Here is a 16,357-nt window from a genome sequence, read left to right on the forward strand (position 1 = left end):
CTCAAGCGTCCTCTACCATACAAAATAAATGGATAAAAAAAAAAAAAAACTTTAACGTCTACGTTACTACTGCAGTGTAAGCATAGGTTAGTGATAAACTACACCGCGTATGAGGTTAAGTGAAACCATTATCCAAGTGTACCTATACCAGTTAAATGTATTTATTTTTTTGTAAAATTTTGTCAGCAATACAAAATACAAATATTGGCTATTTCAGATCACTTGTGTCATCTGGTAAAATAAAAGGGAAGGAAAAAGTAAAACGTCAACATCTTGTCACCCAATAAGAAAACTGTTAAATTGTGATAAAATACATTTGACAAGACCACTGCACTTTGCATATACTTCTTGGATGGCACTCTGGGTCATCACCAGCGACCGGTTAAGGGCCTACATCACCGGTTGCCTGCAAGCATAAAGACAAGCAGTGGACAAAATTCTTCATTGAGTGAACCCAAAGCCATGCCTCTCACCATTGTCAGCATGAGCGCCATTTCCTTACCTATTCATTTAGTGGCATCAATTGTCCAGTGTGATTTCTTGCACATTGCAGTCCACTCCTACATAAGGGTAGAAAACACATGTCAATAATTGTCACATAGAAGATACATCTATCTATATGTCTCCCAATGTTACACAGCATAAATGCATGGATCGCAACCTAAGCAAATCTAATTGCCAACAGTAGCCTAATAAGTAATGTCAAGGTTACTAATCCTCTTAAAATTACATTTGGTTGCCCACGCCAACTAAACCGTATGTAACATTCACTATTTGTTTTTTTTTATGTGAAATAATGTCTCAATTGTCACTGCCTAGTCATGACTAGTCTTGATATTAAATTGTGCAGTTAATTACACCAATTTGGGCATCGGCAAGTACAGGTTGTTTCATGTTTTTAGTGATTGTGAACAGCCACATCAATACACCACTTGAGAAAAATGATGACATTGGAATTGGGCAATTGGACCTGCAGTCGAAAGCCAGACAACACCTTACCCATTAGTCCCTTCCAGTGATGTAGTCCAGGGAACGACGTAAACCAAATTACTTAATCCGAACTGACCAACATAATCTTATAGTTTAATTCTACAAGTGGCAAGGCTGGAAGTTGATTTGAATGAACGTTAAAACACAGGAATGGGGATGAATAGTTTAAGATTTGGCTTGAAACAATATTGCATTTTAAGCAGATTGTTGATTTTGTATCGGGACAGATAATGAAAAATAATAATATTTTTTTTTAAATAAGACCCAAATCAGACTCTCAGCCCTGACAGCTCCCAAACTGGAGCTAAGCACAGGCAAAAAACTGCATACCCAGTGTATTGAAAGTGAAGCCTCATAATACAACAAAAGGTGATTTTGACAAATTATGCCTAATTTTGAATAGTGATTTAATATTTGTTTTTCTGGACGACTTCAAAAAAAAGTTCAAATTGAGAGTATACACACTTCTACAGGGACCACTACACCACTGGTCCCTAACACCTTTATGCGAATCCAGAAGCTTCTGCCCCTATTACCTGGTGACAAAAGACAGAAAAAAAGACAGTTCTGATGTTACAAACATTTCATCAAGAACTTTGGATGGAAGCTGAATGTATATTATCAGAATATGTCAAGATACGCGCCGATTCGTGCTCCATCCACTTCAAGCGTACCTGCGCGCAGCCAACTTGCGCCGCATTGTGGCGATTTAGAGTAAAATCACTGACGTGCGCCAAATCCATTGTTTCAACAGGAGTCCATTTTAGCCCAATGGCATCAAGAATCCCAAGTGAGAAAACTAAGCAAATGCAAAAACATCGCATTTAGTTCACATTTAGCTAAATAAAATTCATTAAATACCCGGAAGTGAAGACGCACAGTAAATGTAGCATCTCATGAAGGGGTAAAGGAGGCAGAGCCGAGGAAACCGCTCCCCCTAGCGGCAAAAGACAGGAAACGCACCTCACGCCTTTAAATTGTGCCAACACAACAAATTCAAAAGAGATTCATATTTGCAGTTTAAAGAAGACAATTTAGTCTCAATACGTTTAAAGTGTTAGGTTGGGGAGCACTGATTTTCAAGACCCAGGTGGCTCGCTCAATCACAATAATAAAAAGCCCCCCGAAAGTGAAAGAGAGCAGTAAGGGGGGGAAGAAAAAGAAAAGCATAATGATGGCGAGTGATCATAATAAAGGTACAGGAGGGGAGACTAGGCGAGCTCACCCTGGAGTACCGTTCAGGTGAGTTCTTCACTCAAGCGGCGCCGCTCTCTCAATGCTCCTCCACCTAGGCAGGTTGGAATAAGAGGACAGTCACGTAAAACAAAAGACAAATGGGAGGACACCACAGTAATCCAAAGGAAAACAATCACAAGCGCACTTTGTGGAGGAGCTGTGAATTTGAAGAATTTTGAGTGGTCAGATCCTTGGAGTCTTCGAAAAGGGAGAGGAGGAGCCGATATGCAGATTTGAAGACTGAATCAATAGAGATGACAAACCAATGGGTTTTTTAATACAGAAATTGGTACACAATTATCAAAGCTCGCATTTGCCTCGAACCATTATGTGGACAGATGTACAGTGTTAAAACAAACATTTGACCTCTAGAAGAATGTTGACGTTTCCCTTCCAGGGCTGTTTTTTTTTGCAACAATCTTTGTCATTTGTCGTGGTGTGCAACTGCAATGCATTTGCAGCATATTAAATTAATACTTTGCCTCATATACAGGTGCATCTGGGAAAAAAAAAAATCTGAATATCATAGAAATGTGTTTATTTCAATTTAAATACGTGCTATATTCAACAAGAGAAAATACTTTTCAGGTCAATTCTGCCTATGTAAACAAATTTATTGAGATGGTGAATTTGGTTTGTTTTTCCCTAGCTGCAAACATGAAATCACCCAAATTAAGACATTACACCAGCTTGTGTGTTTTACTTTTTCCAAGTGATACTTCATGGTAAATAAGCCCGTACTGAAGAAGCTTGAGGTCATAAAATCATCCACTGTACATCCATGCACACAAAGGACTTTGAACGTTTGGTACTGCTGTGACAATAACAATTATGAGCACAAAAAGTGAGTGCAGGAATAAAGGGTTAAAATCCTCCAAACACAATTGTCCGGTTGTGCATACCAATTGCAGCCTTCTGATTCTCCTTGAGGCAAAAGAATTTGAAGATCTTCATCCCAATGTGAGAATTGAGCTTGAGCTTTAATCGTGTGGCTGAATGAAAAAGACTGAATTTGAGAATTTGACAATTGACTGATTGATTCTCAGCTGAGTTTTATTGAAACGGAACAATCGTAGAAGTTATAAATACAAGTAACATCAGAGAACAAACCACTAAAGGCTCTTAAGGTAAGCCAAACCAAATTCTATTGGGCAATTTGAAAGAAAACAGGAAATAAAGGTATCGATTAAAAAAAAAAAAAAAAAAAAAAAAAAAAGAAATTACAATTTGATGCTCCCTAGAAATGCTAAGCATACACTTACAAAATGTCGCTTTCCTCCTTTGTGGATTCTTTTCTCCACCTTTGTAAAAAACAAAAAATGAATCCTGAAGCTCTAACCATTAGCATTTATATACAAGCAAGTCCCTAAGCAACTATGATCCTTAAAATACATCAGACATGTACGCAGCAGACACAGCAAACAACCTTGCATTGCACCTGGTGCGATCTCTGTTGGGACCAGTTTCCTTTTTTTGGACACACTCCTTCATAGCCCAGACGGGCGTGTGATTGTGTGTGTGTAGCGTCGTTAATTCAGTTGTTTAAAATGGAAGAAAGATGCCGTTATAGCTGTGTCACGCCACTTACATGCCTAGTATATTTTTTGCCACGAGAAGCACAAATAAAAAGGAGTACAGAGGGGGAGGGGAAGGGACACGGACACAAAAGTCCTGCAAGGCGAGGACTTTTTTTTCTTCTTTTTTTTGTATGTCTTCTCAGACTACTTACAATGAATGTCCACTTTGGGTAATGTTCAGTTAGCTTTTAGGTAATCAGGAAGAAAAAGTAACAATATACATGACTTAGTGTTTCTTTTTTTTGGGTAATTATTCCCCACAACTTAAGTTTTATTCATTCTGCAGCCTTTCCAAGAACCTGTAATCATTTCAAGCCAATTCTGTGGGGCTTTTTTTTCTCTTTAACGACAGACAGATTTGTAATTAATGAGGGGTAATGAATAAAAAGTCAATCAACAAATATGGCCAATCAATTTTTTGTTGTTGTTGCCGTCACATAGCCAAAATCTTGTGGTGTCTTTACTTCCACTGCTGCCCATAAGAATCCTGTGAAAACTCCATGGTGTCATTACTGTAACCATAGTTACCGGAATAGTCGGCCCCTTGCTGCAGGGGCTGCTGGGCGATGGGCTGGGACCCCCAGTTCTGCTGGTTGGTGGTCTGGCGGCGCTTGGAGTCGGGCTGGTTAAACACATCGGCCTTCCTCTTGCCACCGACGTTCCCCCCGCGATTGCCGCGGGCCCCACGTGGCCCACGGCCCCTCTGCGGTTGGAACGGGGTCCCCCGCCCTCCTCGGCTGCCCCTTGGCGCTCCGAGGGGCGGCCCTCTCTGGGAGTAGCCCCCTCTGCCTCGGGTTGGCGGCACGCCGCGGGCCCTGGATGGAGGGGGGCCGCCCCTGCTGGGACGGCTGCCGCGGCCCCTGCTGCTGTACATATCGTCGTAGCCATAGTAAGGGTCTTCGTAGCCACCGCGGTAGTCATGATAGTCGTAGCCATAGTAGTCATCATAATATTCTTCATAGCCATAGTAATCTGCCGGGTAAGAATAACCTCCACGGCCACCACGACCTCTGCCACGGCCTGGTGGTGGCATGCGTGGCGGTGGGTAGTAATAGTAGTCGTCATACCTACAAAGACAAACAATGTTAGCTTTGTTATTTGGGAACACGTCAGGGTAGGTTGGCTACGATCTTTCTCCCCCTGCACCTCTCGGACTCACCCAGTAGTCCTGGAGGTCTGCCGAGCTGCTTGGCGCTCTTTCCTCTTCTTATCTGGAGGTTTGGCCAAGACTATCTCAATTTCATCCCCACCGAGCTCCTTCCCGTTCATCTCATCCATAGCCTGTTCAGAATTCAGTGAGTTTATCTCCAAACAGAGAACAGCGTTGGAAGCATGTCCGACCGACTCACCTTTACGGCAGCGTCCCTTTCTTCGAAGTGAACAAAAGCGTAGTCTTTCAATTTCTTCACTCGCTCAAGCTTTCCAAACTGAGAGAAGGTTTTTTCAAGGAGCTCTTCGGTCACGGCAGTGGCTAGCTTCCTTACAAAGAGCACTTTTACCTGAACCACAGACAATTGTGTCACCGCAACAGTCAAATTAGGACCTGACTCAACATATCCAATTGACTTTGCATCAATTGGCATTGATAAACACTATCAACAAGTTGAGTACCTATTTTTGGGTTTGGGTTGTTTCATTTTGGCCATACTAACCTTCGCCATGACTTCGGGATCTGGCTCAGCGACGGGGTCCGCCCACTCCACGGTGACTGGATTCCCCCACACTTTGACCTTGCCACTCATGAGGCGGCGGCGGGCCTGCGCAGCGGATTTGTGGTCCTCGTACTCCAGGAAACAAAAGCCTCGGTTCTTCTTCTTATCATCTGGCTGGTGGTACAATATCACTTCTTGGAGACCCTCTGAAAGAATTCAAACCAATTTTAACTTCAAGTCCGCCAGATCCTCATCTGTGACCTCGAAACTGACCTGTAACTTTTCCAAAGTCTTCCAATATACTTTCTCGAGTCTTGTTCTTTGGAATGGAGCCAACAAACAGACGATTGTTGGCGACAGATACGCACACTCCCAAGTACTTGCCAGGGCGGATTTCATAGTTGTCACACTGCCACATGAAAAAAGAAAAAAATGAATAAAATCAAGAACTGAGTAACATTCACAGACCCCTTCAAATGTGAGTAGCTCCTAGTATTGCATTAAGACTTATTGCTATGTGTAAATGCCACTTGCATAGAACAAGGCCTTTGACGCTACCTCAGTTGCAAAATGGTGAGACGTTTCTCAAACCTTGCAGATTCTTATTACAATATTGATGTATTTCGCCCGGGACGCAACCTCAAAACTAATACTTACAAGCTTCACAGCCTTTTGCGCGTCATCCTTATTGCAGAATGTGATGAAGGCATAACCTCTGTTCTGACCAGAGAGCGGGTCCATCATTAACCTGAGGTCCCAGATGGGTCCAGCAGACTCAAAGAGTGGAACCAGCTCATCTTCGTATAAGTCCCTCGGGATCTTTCCCACAAACACCTGACAGCGACACAAAAGGACTGGCATGAACATGATACAATGTAACCAATAAAAGCTATTTGACCTCAGTTTTGTCTTCTTATGACTAAATAAAAACAATTGTATCGCCTGCATTTTTTCAGCAATTACTATTATTATCAAATACATTATTAATAATGTTTGGAGTGGGCCAGCACAAGCTCTTCATTAATATAAGTTTCACAAGTTTTTGGTTTATTTTTTTTTGTATTGCTTGTTTTGAAAGCAGCTACATTGTTACTAAAAATTAGGTTCTGCTTGCTCGTTGATTAATATATGTTTTATATTCAAATCACATTATTTTTTTCTTCCTCCTCCTTTGTTTTCTCGAAATGTGAAAGTTTACATTTTTTTTTTTTACCTCAGTCCCAATCCCTGGTTGTATTCCTTTGAAAACATTCTCAGGTGGCGGGCCTCCATATTTCCTCTGCCCTGTGGTGACATCCAAAGTGTATCCTGTCTGCTCCAAAAGTTCCTTAAGTTGAAACAAACAAAACATTGACAAAGTTGCCTGAAAAGAGCTGAACATGTACAAAAATTTTAAAAATTACCATACCTTTATTTTTGTCTCATCTGGCCCTTTCGTTGACTCTTGTACTTTGCTACCTTGCTTCTCCCTTTGTCGGTAAGTTTTCATCACTCCACAAAGGAAAGCACTCTTATTCTATAAGAAATAGAAGACCATCAATAAAGCACATTCATATGGATTGCATTAGCATCAATTTCCATGGCATCATTCGTTATTTGCCCTGTGCCTCGTTGTCGTCCATCATTAATTCAGGCCAGCCCAGTCTGTCAGTTGTCAGTCTGTCACACCGCCATCGTTATTTAATTGTGCATCGGCCATTGCTAAATTAGAGTTCGTCGCCACTATTTCACGACCAACAGAAAAAAGGCTGTTAACTAGAGTAACAGCAAATTTTGTTTTCTATTCGGAAACAGTTTGGACCACTTCACAAAAAATAAAATTCTACTGGTCCTCCTCCTACATTTCCTCCCCAAACTGCCCCATGTAACTGGAGTAGCCCAACAGGGACATGTTCCTCTATAGGAACACCAGCTGGGGTTTCCAGTCCTGGATGCTGTTCCACGCAAAACAGCTGCGTTGCTGAGGATCCTGCCCTTGAAGACGTTGGGCCCGGTCAAGGACGATCCTCGCCAAGACGAGGGCGGGCGGTGAAGAAGAGGTGCAGGGCAGAGGCATTTAGCAGGGGTTGGTCCTCAAAGTGGGAGCCAAACCTATAAATGAATCATAAATCTTTTTCAAAAGGTGGAAATAAAGTTATCACTTATATGAATATATACAGAGATGTATTGTATATTCACACAGAGACACACACATATATAGACATACATACATACACATAGACATACTAGGCCTGCACGATATGCGGTTTGAACATCGCAGGATGTTCGATGTTTCTTTTTATTTTTTTTTTAGAAGACGGAAACTTTTGGTTTGTTTCATAAAAGCAGCACGCTACAGTATGCTCTACATTGTTGAGACTACACAGACCGTCTTGCTCACGCCCCCCCCCCACCACTCTCACAGCCACTGCAATGTCTGCCTTGAAAACAGGAGGAGGAGACGGCAGCAGAAGCGGCAGTAGATTTAGTCCCCCCAAAAAAAGTCAACATCCGAAATATGGAATTATTTCGGTCATAAAAAGGAATATACAACACACAAATAAACCCTCTGCAGACAGTGCCTCGCCGTTGTTGCTGCAACACAAGGTAATACAAACATGTCCGACCATTTGAGTTGCTATTACGAGCCCCCGTATAACCAGTTCAGACTCATTAGTGGGACCCGATGTAAAACCATCTACTCAAAAAACAATGACAGACGCCTTTATTATAACACTTTATGATAAGAAGTCCAAACAGCATCGACAAATCACAAATGCAATAACTTTTCACAGGGCGAAAGCAAAAGCAACTCAACGCCGTCACGAAAGAGAGGTTTAAAAAAAATTATCCGCACGCTCGACAAAAGGTATAAAATGCTGTGGCGCACGCATTTCTATCAAGTGGCCATCCCAGAGCTGTATAAATAAAGCAAAGTCTTCCCAAACAGAGCTATTTGAATCATCTAGTGAAAATGTTTCTAGTTTCAATATCGCAATGTACATTGCAGCCTCCCCCAAAATCGCAATGTCATTTTTTTCCAATATATACATATACGCACACACATATGTGCAGGGGTGCACATAACTGGTACGCATGCGCAACAGAAATCACGGATGCGTAACGTGTGCGTCACGACGGGTCTTTGCGTAGCTGTACACTGCCATCAAACCACGATCTCATCTGAAGCTCAATGAGGTAAAATATAGCAAAAAAAAAAAAGACTTTCGGCAACTTTTGGGGTGTTTCACCACTAAAAAGAAACAGCCAAGCGAGCCTGAACTCAACAAGAAAGCATTTTCTGAAAAGTGGCTCCAGTATGTGCCGTGGCTTGAAGCTAATGATGAGCGTACTGAAATCGACTTCTAGCTGATAAAAGAGACACGTTGTATAAAGGCTCAAAGAATTTCAGCCATCCCTTATTTGACAACCATGAAAAGTGCAAAGAGCACATTGTAGTGCAAGCTATTGCCAATAAACACGCTAGCCGAGAAGAAATAGCCAATCGTCCTCTTGCTAGGTGGCGAGATGGATACATGCATACATACAACAATAGCTACTATGCATGCTAGCATATGTTTTTGAGAAAGACAGGAAGGCAGCTCTGAAAAGGCAAAACTGAGTTAGTCACGTCATTAGCAGTCCCACAGATGCTTGGCCAGCTTTTGTGAGAACCCAACCAGCAGTGGGTCAGACACAATGCCATGAACAGTACGTAATCACACAACGTCGGGGGAGGGATGTCACTAGTCAACACCCTATGTACGATCATGGTGTTACATCAAAACCACAACTATCACCCAACATCAACTAAACAGCATACCAGCAAACAATGAAAGAACAAAAGCAAGGAATGAAGAAATACAAAAAACACAAAGCATGCATCTCTTATGCCATTCATATTCCAAAAAGAAATAAAATTAACACAAAACATAGCTGACACACCTGTTTAAAAGACAACACCGAAGCTCTTTATGTCTCGGAGTTGCAACAGTAGACACTACAATGTGTTCGCGTACCGCAGGACATCCAAGCGGTATTCCATCAGATGCACACGGTCGCCCGTGTGCGCTAATTACCATAGCCAGGTAGCTTTCACACACGACTTTCCCTCTCGTAAATTAAAACGGGCATCAGCTGCAACGCGCTTCCTTTTTAGGGTGCACGTTTATCACTGCCGTTCTGCTATGAAAGGACATCTGGCTCCGGTTTTGCATTTAATCAACATTGGATTATAGTACAAATTGACGAGTCGATGAGCACTTTTAACATCCTGGAGGAGCTCGCGCAACCGGTGGGAACTGTGTTGTTGACTTGATTGAGAGAGCCAATAAATCGCATACATTTTTGTCTCGTCTTTGCTCGTGAACTAAAATGTCCATAGATTGAGCACAGTTTTTATTTAATGAACTACATTTTTGTTTCGACTTTATTAGTCCACCAAAATGCATACTGTTTTAGTATCACTTGTTATTTATTATTGGAGGTTTTTATCCGGTCTAGTCTTGTTTTTGACTAGTGAAAAATGTGTGTTGACCAAAATATTTTCATCTAGTTTTGGTAACGAAATTAACACTAACACAAACATAATCAGATATACGATGATCGTCTTTTCAACCTGCACATGTCTATAAATACTGATCAAATGTATTGTTTAGCATTAGATGCATGCAATGCACTCAAACTGAGGAATCCTTCATTCCATATTGATGCTAATACATGTAGGCATTATGAATAAATTAAATTGTCAATTTTAAATACAAAAATGTAAACAAATTTGAAGCTTTAACAAAACTAATAGATAATTCATACCAGTATTTTTCCAATTTATTTTCTTACCTTGTAAACATGTTCCTGGCCTTGTCCTGGCTGAACTTGTCACTGAAAGATTTCTCCATGGAGAGCTGGTGCATCTCGGAGGGACAGGTCATTGGATGGCGACATTTGCTGTTTGCAGCCAGTGCAGTTGCAAGTTCAAACTTCTTTCCAGGGTGCACATATTTGAAAAAAAAAAAAAAAATAATAATAATAATTTCAATAAATAGTTAAGTACGTTATGCACTGGCGAGTAGTGAAATTAATTGCCTCAAATAAACACACTTTATTAAGTGACGCGACCAGCTGAAATTAAATTTTAAAAATGAGATTTCATTTACATACCATAGTTCTGGAGCCATCCTTTGAAGCTCCCTGAAGACCTTTGTGTTGTCCGGGTCCCCAGCATCACCTGTCTCCTGCACCTCATCATGTACCTCCAGGGGCTGGGTGTCACGCAGAGACTCAGCACCAAGCGACATGTTGGCGTCACTGTGCAGGTTCTGGTCCATTTCACTGTCTTGGTCACTCACAAAGCTCACACGCTACTTAGCTGGTCAGGTCTATCACTATCAGTAGACACACACCTGCTCCTGTCTCTGCTAAGAGATCTGTAATGGCGCGGTCAGACTGAACGCTAGTTTATCGGCAGGTTACAGCTCTTTTGTGCATACCGCCCCACCTACTATTCAAGAACAGCATATGGACATGGAATGTTATGTTATATATGATAGGGCAACGCTGAATGTTTCTGGAGACCTATTTCCATATATAATGAATATAGTTTAGACAGACAGGTGCGTTTGCATGCTGGGTGGTATGTTTCAAGTGTTTGAAGGAAATATTTTGCTCCTTCCCCCATTTTGTAGGATAAAGTGAACATTTTGGGGTGTTGCATCTGCAATAGCCAAAACGCATCACGAAGGTATTCTTCACTCATACGTTGGCACAGGATAAATACACACCGCCAAAAACAGTTAAAAAAAATACAGCATGGTGAAATAAAAACAATAAGGTTTGAGGGACCGAAAGCTATGAAACACAGCCAGCTTCTTTTTAAAAAAGGATCAGGCATGGAGAATCGGAAATATGTTTAGCAGCTTAATTACCACTAGCCAACAGATTGACTAGCGATGTTAAAACTTTTTTACCCCCCGTCAGAAAACAAGGAGCGCCTCCTAAACTCCGCTCGAAGAAATCCCTGCGTAGTCACTCTCGCGAACAAACACACGCAACGTGCATCAAGCCACAGTATTACACCTTCAGTCTGAACATAACAACACAAATTTTTGAAGTGTGGCCACGACAATGTGCCACAAAACATTTTTTGCCAAAGGTCGATTTTGCTATTCGGGTTAGTGATTGTTTGGGTGACGGCTGAAAATTTCAGTCTGGGCTTAGTCTGTCAGTGTGTCAACGTTTCAGTCAGTCATCAGTCCACCAGCAAAACGGCAGTGGGTCAGTCGGACCTTCCATCTGTACTGACAGTCTGCCCACCACTGACGATTTGTATCATTACCTGCACGTGAGACAGGTCACTCTCTCTAAACTGCTGCAACACAGCGAGTGCTCCTTCCTCACTGAACTCCCGTAGAGCATCGATGGCCCTCTCATCCAATTCAGCGTGCGCCACCAAGCCTTTCATTGCAACAGCAAAGTCAGTTTTCATCACAATCTGAAAACGGAAACAACAAGCTGGTCGCTCACCTGTCTGGAAGATGTTATCTAGGTTTTCAGCAACATTCTGTGGGAGTCCTGCATTAATGAGTGTCTGGTAGCTCTCCGTGAGTGGTCCTGTAACATCCATTGGTTCTTCTTCCTCCTTCAGCATGACAGAACTACCGTTCACTTCAGCGGCGGCCATTCTCCTAATTCAAAGTTAATCAAATAACTGAATAAGGATTCACCAGTAAGCCTTGTTCTCCCCCACACGATTATGTTGTGACAGAGGCACTCACAGCGAGATAAACTTCCACAATAATTCAAAAACACGATTATAAAAGTTTCAGCAAAGGATTTTTTCAACATACTGCAAGGGAGCTTTGTAGTAGTTTTTAATATATTGTTGTCTTAAAATATTGCACTGAAGGCATGTAAATAGTCCTCCCTCCTAACATGTAACGGCAGTTACGCTAATAACAAGGTATTATCAATAAAAACAATCTTGCTCTTAATATACATTTAAAAGTACATTTTGAACATTTGCTATAATTGTTATACTAGTACGTTTTATTTCAGACATTTGAACGCTACTTCGGGTTTCTTTACCAAGGTAGGCTCGCCGTCCCGCCCCCTTCGCAATCCGTTTGATAATAACTGAGTTGAATAACGCTAAATCTTCACTCTATCTGTGACTATACATGTATATACATATACTTGTGGCCACAACATGACATCAGCTGCATAAAACGATATCCGGAAAGTGCCTAGACTTTCGAAGACATGCACGTTTGATCCCACAGGTTAGCTTGTTAGGTAGCTAGCTTAAGATGTACTGAGCACGAAGGCCGCGCCGCACAAAATAGATACCTTCAACGTCAAACATACACGAGGCATAAAAGCGGCTAAAAAATAGTTAGCAACACTTACCAGTTTGATTGTGTGAATTAACAGAAGTGCGTTTTGAAAGGTGAAACAATTAACGTTTCTGTCCAGCGGATAAACAAATACTACGGAAAAATGTTTTTGTGTCGAACCCACGAGACTATTTTCCAGACAGCTAGTCTCGTCGTCGGTGAGCGAGAACAACGCCACCGTGTGAAAATCTCGCGCGAAGTGGTTGAACATGAAATACTTGGAGGGGCGTGTCTCTTTGTCGAGTCGGCGTTGTCATAGCGTTTTGTAAAAAAAAATAGATAAATATAATTTTAAAAAAAACGTGTAGTTAGGTGACAATTCAGGAGCAAACTATATAATGTAACAACTGTTGTTCCAAAACACTGTGGAAAATAGTCTCTGAAAAAAATGGGAAAACATCTGAAATGCAGTTTCATTTTATTGTTACATTTTGCAATCAAAATGTCTCATAAAAGGGTAAATCAATCAATACTTTATATTATAATTGCTTTTATACTAATATTCAGTCATCATGTTTAAGCCTTCTAATTTTTCCTTTATGACGGTCAATCTCCTTTTGTAGGCGCTCAATCTCCTTTTTGTGATGCTCAATCTCCTCTGTGTGATGCTTTCTCAGCGCTTCCATCTGCTCCTTTTCCTTTTGCCTACGATTACACGAGGCATGTGATAAACGATTGTGGGAAAAGCACAGGAAAGTGATTCAACAAGATGTCACCTGAAGTACCGCTCCTCTTCTGCTACTTCTCGTTTTCCAAAGGCACCTCCTGCTTCCCTCACCGAGCCTCCTCCACCTCCACCTTTTCCTGCTCCCTTTCCTAACTCACCCAGCTGGAAGAAGAACATTTGGAAATAACAACAATGCATTTAGTTTCTAGGATGTTCATGCCAGAAAAAAAAACATCCTGCAGGCCACCAATCTCTGTTGTGTAGTGATCAGAGAGTAGAGATTGATTGAACGATCCTGAACACAGCTTTGCATATTTATGTATGTCATGCAAGCGCCAACAGAACTGTTTTATATTTGCACTTGTCTTATCTACCCCATTCATGCTTATGTTGTTTTGACATTGCATATTTGAATAACTCTTATTTTATCCCAGCAGTGTGTTTCAGTCCATAAATGTCTTTTGTCCAGTACATAACTGCAGAAAGGATGACAGTAAAACTTCTTGTACACCCAAAAAAACAGATTTGTTATTCTTTTGGAAAGAACCAATCTAGAATTGTAGTGTTTTCAAACAATCTATATTGGTGAAAGGTCCAACGTATACAAATTGGTCATTTTAACGAAGATATCAGTTAATTAAAAAAAAAAAGGCAATTTCAGGGTGCGCATATAAGACAAACAGAATCCACACATAGGGCCAATTTATAGTGTTTAATTAACCTACCATGCATGTTTTTGGGAATGTGGGAGGAAAACGGAGTACCCGCAGAAAACCCACAAAAGGAAGGCTGGAGATCAGATTCGAACCTACAACATCTGCATTGTAAGGCAGACGTGCTAACCAGTCACCCACCACCCCGCTTCAATACCAACAATAGAATACAATATATACTGTAATTACACTATAATGTCCAAAGTGAAGTTTCTCCTTCAGTAGTTAGGGTCAAAAGTTCATTGGTTAATTAAATGAAATGTACACTTACATTTTACTAAATTATATATATACTTGTTCACTGTGTCTATACTACACACTGCATGCACATGAATACAGCCAAATAATTGGGTGAGTGAAGTGTACTCTCTGGAACCAAGTACACTGGTTGTTTGTCTAATCAATAAAATTGGTAATCCCATAACCATTTTGGTCAAATTCTGACCAATTTATTGGTGAATATAACCAACTACACTGGTACTTTTTTTTTAACCAATCTATTTTCAGAGTGCACTCATAACATTCAGCAGTAACTACTAAGTAATTCAAGATTACGTTGACACATTATTCAAGCACTTAGTTTTTTCTTTGGTTATTTCTATTGAGGTCATTGCCAAAGCATTAATGTCAACATAACATTTTCTTATTTTAACTCGGTGTTTGTGAGATCCAAACATTTTTTTTTAGTTGTTTTGCTTTAAGAATTGAAGTGCCACGCCTTGTTATGTAATGCATTTTTTAGAAGTCAGAGAGGGCGTGTGCCAGTTTTGTTAGTCTTACACGTTGAACATATTAGTTCAGTGGCGTTTGTCCAAACAAGTCTGTTAAAACATAGTGGAGTATTTGTGGGCATGGTGCCAGACCATCCATTGAAAGCACGAAGTCATAGTTTGATATCGGCACGGATAATCCCACTTTCTATTGCAATAACAACACATACGATCCTCTAGTTGGACTTCTGGGCAAAGTTCCTAGGTTGGTTTAAAAACATTAGCAAGCTAATGCTAACACGCGTAAATGACATTACGTCATCAGTCCAGCACTTTTTACCTGATCTGATGCCATTCTAATCTGAGGTGAGATGCAGCCTCTCAGGTTCAATCTTAATAGAAGCCGTGCCATGTTGCTTGATGCAGGGACGTTGCCACGCCGCAGCAGGCGTACGAATGCCCGTTATCCCCTCTTGGAGAATATGCGGAAATTTGCAGGCGCATCTGGGCGGAAGTAGGGGAATTGCTGCCGATGGCAGGTCAGGATGAGAAGTGCAACAATAATTCACCGAGTTGAATGTGATGCAATGATTTTTGCAAATTCAGGGTTAAAAATATAAATTAACGGAAAGACTAGAAAGAATATTTGATTTCATTATTAGTATTATGCATTTTTGATGTCACTCCTATCCAGAGTGTGCTGTAGTCCAAAGTGCAAAACACAACAACTGTAACAAGTGAAAAAAATAAGCGCAACAGCTAACCAATAACACAAAACCAAAAAGTTAACACATAAAAACAAAACAAAAGGCAACACCAAATGAAAAAAATAACACCATAACACTAAGAATAACTACACAGACCAAGAAAAACCTAAAACAAGAAAAACTAGAGGAAAAAGAAATCACACAACAAATTAAACAAAACAATGAAAAACTAAACACGACAGCAAATGGGGGGAAAAAACCCTGAAACAAAACTCCAACCAAAACAAGAAAAAAAATCAACACAGCAGCAAATGCAAAAACAACAACTTAAAATAACAAAAAAATAAAACAAAATGTAAGAGCAAAGTAAAGAAAAAAAATAACTAAAAAAAAAACCAACAAAAAATAACCGCATCAGCAACTGTCAAAACACAAATAGATAAACAAAACGACAAACAAATATATAAAATTGTATAGAGAGAAGGACAACAAAGTAAACGCGACAAAAAAAAACAAAGCACAACAGCAAATGTAAACACACAAAACAAAGATCCCAAAAAATAAATTGAACACAGCAGCAAATAAAAAACTAAAACAACCTAAACAAAACAAAATGTAACTGCAAATAAAAAATAAAAACATAACAAAACTAACAACTAAAAAATAGTCATCAGAAAATGACAAAACACAAATACAAAAAGCTGAATAAAACATAAAAAAATGAACGCAACATTA

The 16,357-nt window shown here is 40.5% G+C and overlaps 2 protein-coding genes across 19 annotated transcripts; both read right to left on the reverse strand.

Annotated features, from left to right (window-relative positions):
• Positions 1–145: 145 nt before the first annotated feature.
• On the reverse strand, positions 146–13,015 carry hnrnpr (heterogeneous nuclear ribonucleoprotein R). Of its 18 annotated transcripts, none has more exons than XR_015846777.1 (18): positions 12,839–13,015; positions 11,957–12,117; positions 11,769–11,887; positions 6,864–6,971; positions 6,669–6,782; positions 6,113–6,289; positions 5,729–5,864; positions 5,456–5,661; positions 5,153–5,302; positions 4,963–5,084; positions 4,332–4,870; positions 2,372–2,466; positions 2,216–2,278; positions 1,870–1,927; positions 1,665–1,789; positions 503–1,526; positions 315–406; positions 146–231 (listed from the first exon to the last, which is right to left on the reverse strand). XR_015846777.1 is itself a non-coding variant. In XM_088318293.1 (11 exons), exons 2-11 carry the CDS (start codon positions 12,111–12,113, stop codon positions 4,264–4,266), a joined length of 1,896 nt encoding a protein of 631 aa, XP_088174419.1. In that variant the 5' UTR covers positions 12,114–12,117; positions 12,839–13,014; the 3' UTR covers positions 3,402–4,263. The 18 variants fall into 18 exon arrangements, 1 of the variants encoding a protein (XP_088174419.1); XR_015846782.1 differs by lacking the exon at positions 2,372–2,466 and adding an exon at positions 3,489–3,527; XR_015846778.1 differs by lacking the exons at positions 1,665–1,789; positions 1,870–1,927 and having other exon boundaries at positions 503–559; positions 1,456–1,526.
• A 211-nt stretch (positions 13,016–13,226) lies between these two features.
• atp5if1a (ATP synthase inhibitory factor subunit 1a) lies at positions 13,227–15,439 on the reverse strand. Its single transcript, XM_088318300.1, has 3 exons — positions 15,256–15,439; positions 13,542–13,654; positions 13,227–13,470 (listed from the first exon to the last, which is right to left on the reverse strand). The coding sequence occupies exons 1-3, from the start codon at positions 15,325–15,327 to the stop codon at positions 13,329–13,331; spliced, it is 327 nt and encodes a 108-aa protein (XP_088174426.1). The 5' UTR covers positions 15,328–15,439; the 3' UTR covers positions 13,227–13,328.
• Positions 15,440–16,357: the final 918 nt, after the last annotated feature.

The sequence above is a fragment of the Idiotropiscis lumnitzeri genome, chromosome 16 (assembly GCF_059441095.1).
Source record: "Idiotropiscis lumnitzeri isolate Australia: NSW breed Sydney's pygmy pipehorse chromosome 16, RoL_Ilum_1.0, whole genome shotgun sequence".
Lineage (NCBI taxonomy): Eukaryota > Metazoa > Chordata > Actinopteri > Syngnathiformes > Syngnathidae > Idiotropiscis > Idiotropiscis lumnitzeri.

Excerpts from the sequence above, each read along its gene's own strand:
- atp5if1a (XM_088318300.1), bottom strand. The coding sequence starts at position 15,327 with ATGGCACGGCTTCTATTAAGATTGAACCTGAGAGGCTGCATCTCACCT. Across the intron at positions 13,655-15,255 it reads TTAGAATGGCATCAGATCAG|CTGGGTGAGTTAGGAAAGGG; the intron begins GTAAAAAGTGCT and ends TTCTTCTTCCAG. Across the intron at positions 13,471-13,541 it reads GAAGAGGAGCGGTACTTCAG|GCAAAAGGAAAAGGAGCAGA; the intron begins GTGACATCTTGT and ends GTGTAATCGTAG.
- hnrnpr (XM_088318293.1), bottom strand. The coding sequence starts at position 12,113 with ATGGCCGCCGCTGAAGTGAACGGTAGTTCTGTCATGCTGAAGGAGGAA. Across the intron at positions 5,303-5,455 it reads ATCCCGAAGTCATGGCGAAG|GTAAAAGTGCTCTTTGTAAG; the intron begins GTTAGTATGGCC and ends TCTGTGGTTCAG. Across the intron at positions 5,085-5,152 it reads AAAGGGACGCTGCCGTAAAG|GCTATGGATGAGATGAACGG; the intron begins GTGAGTCGGTCG and ends AATTCTGAACAG.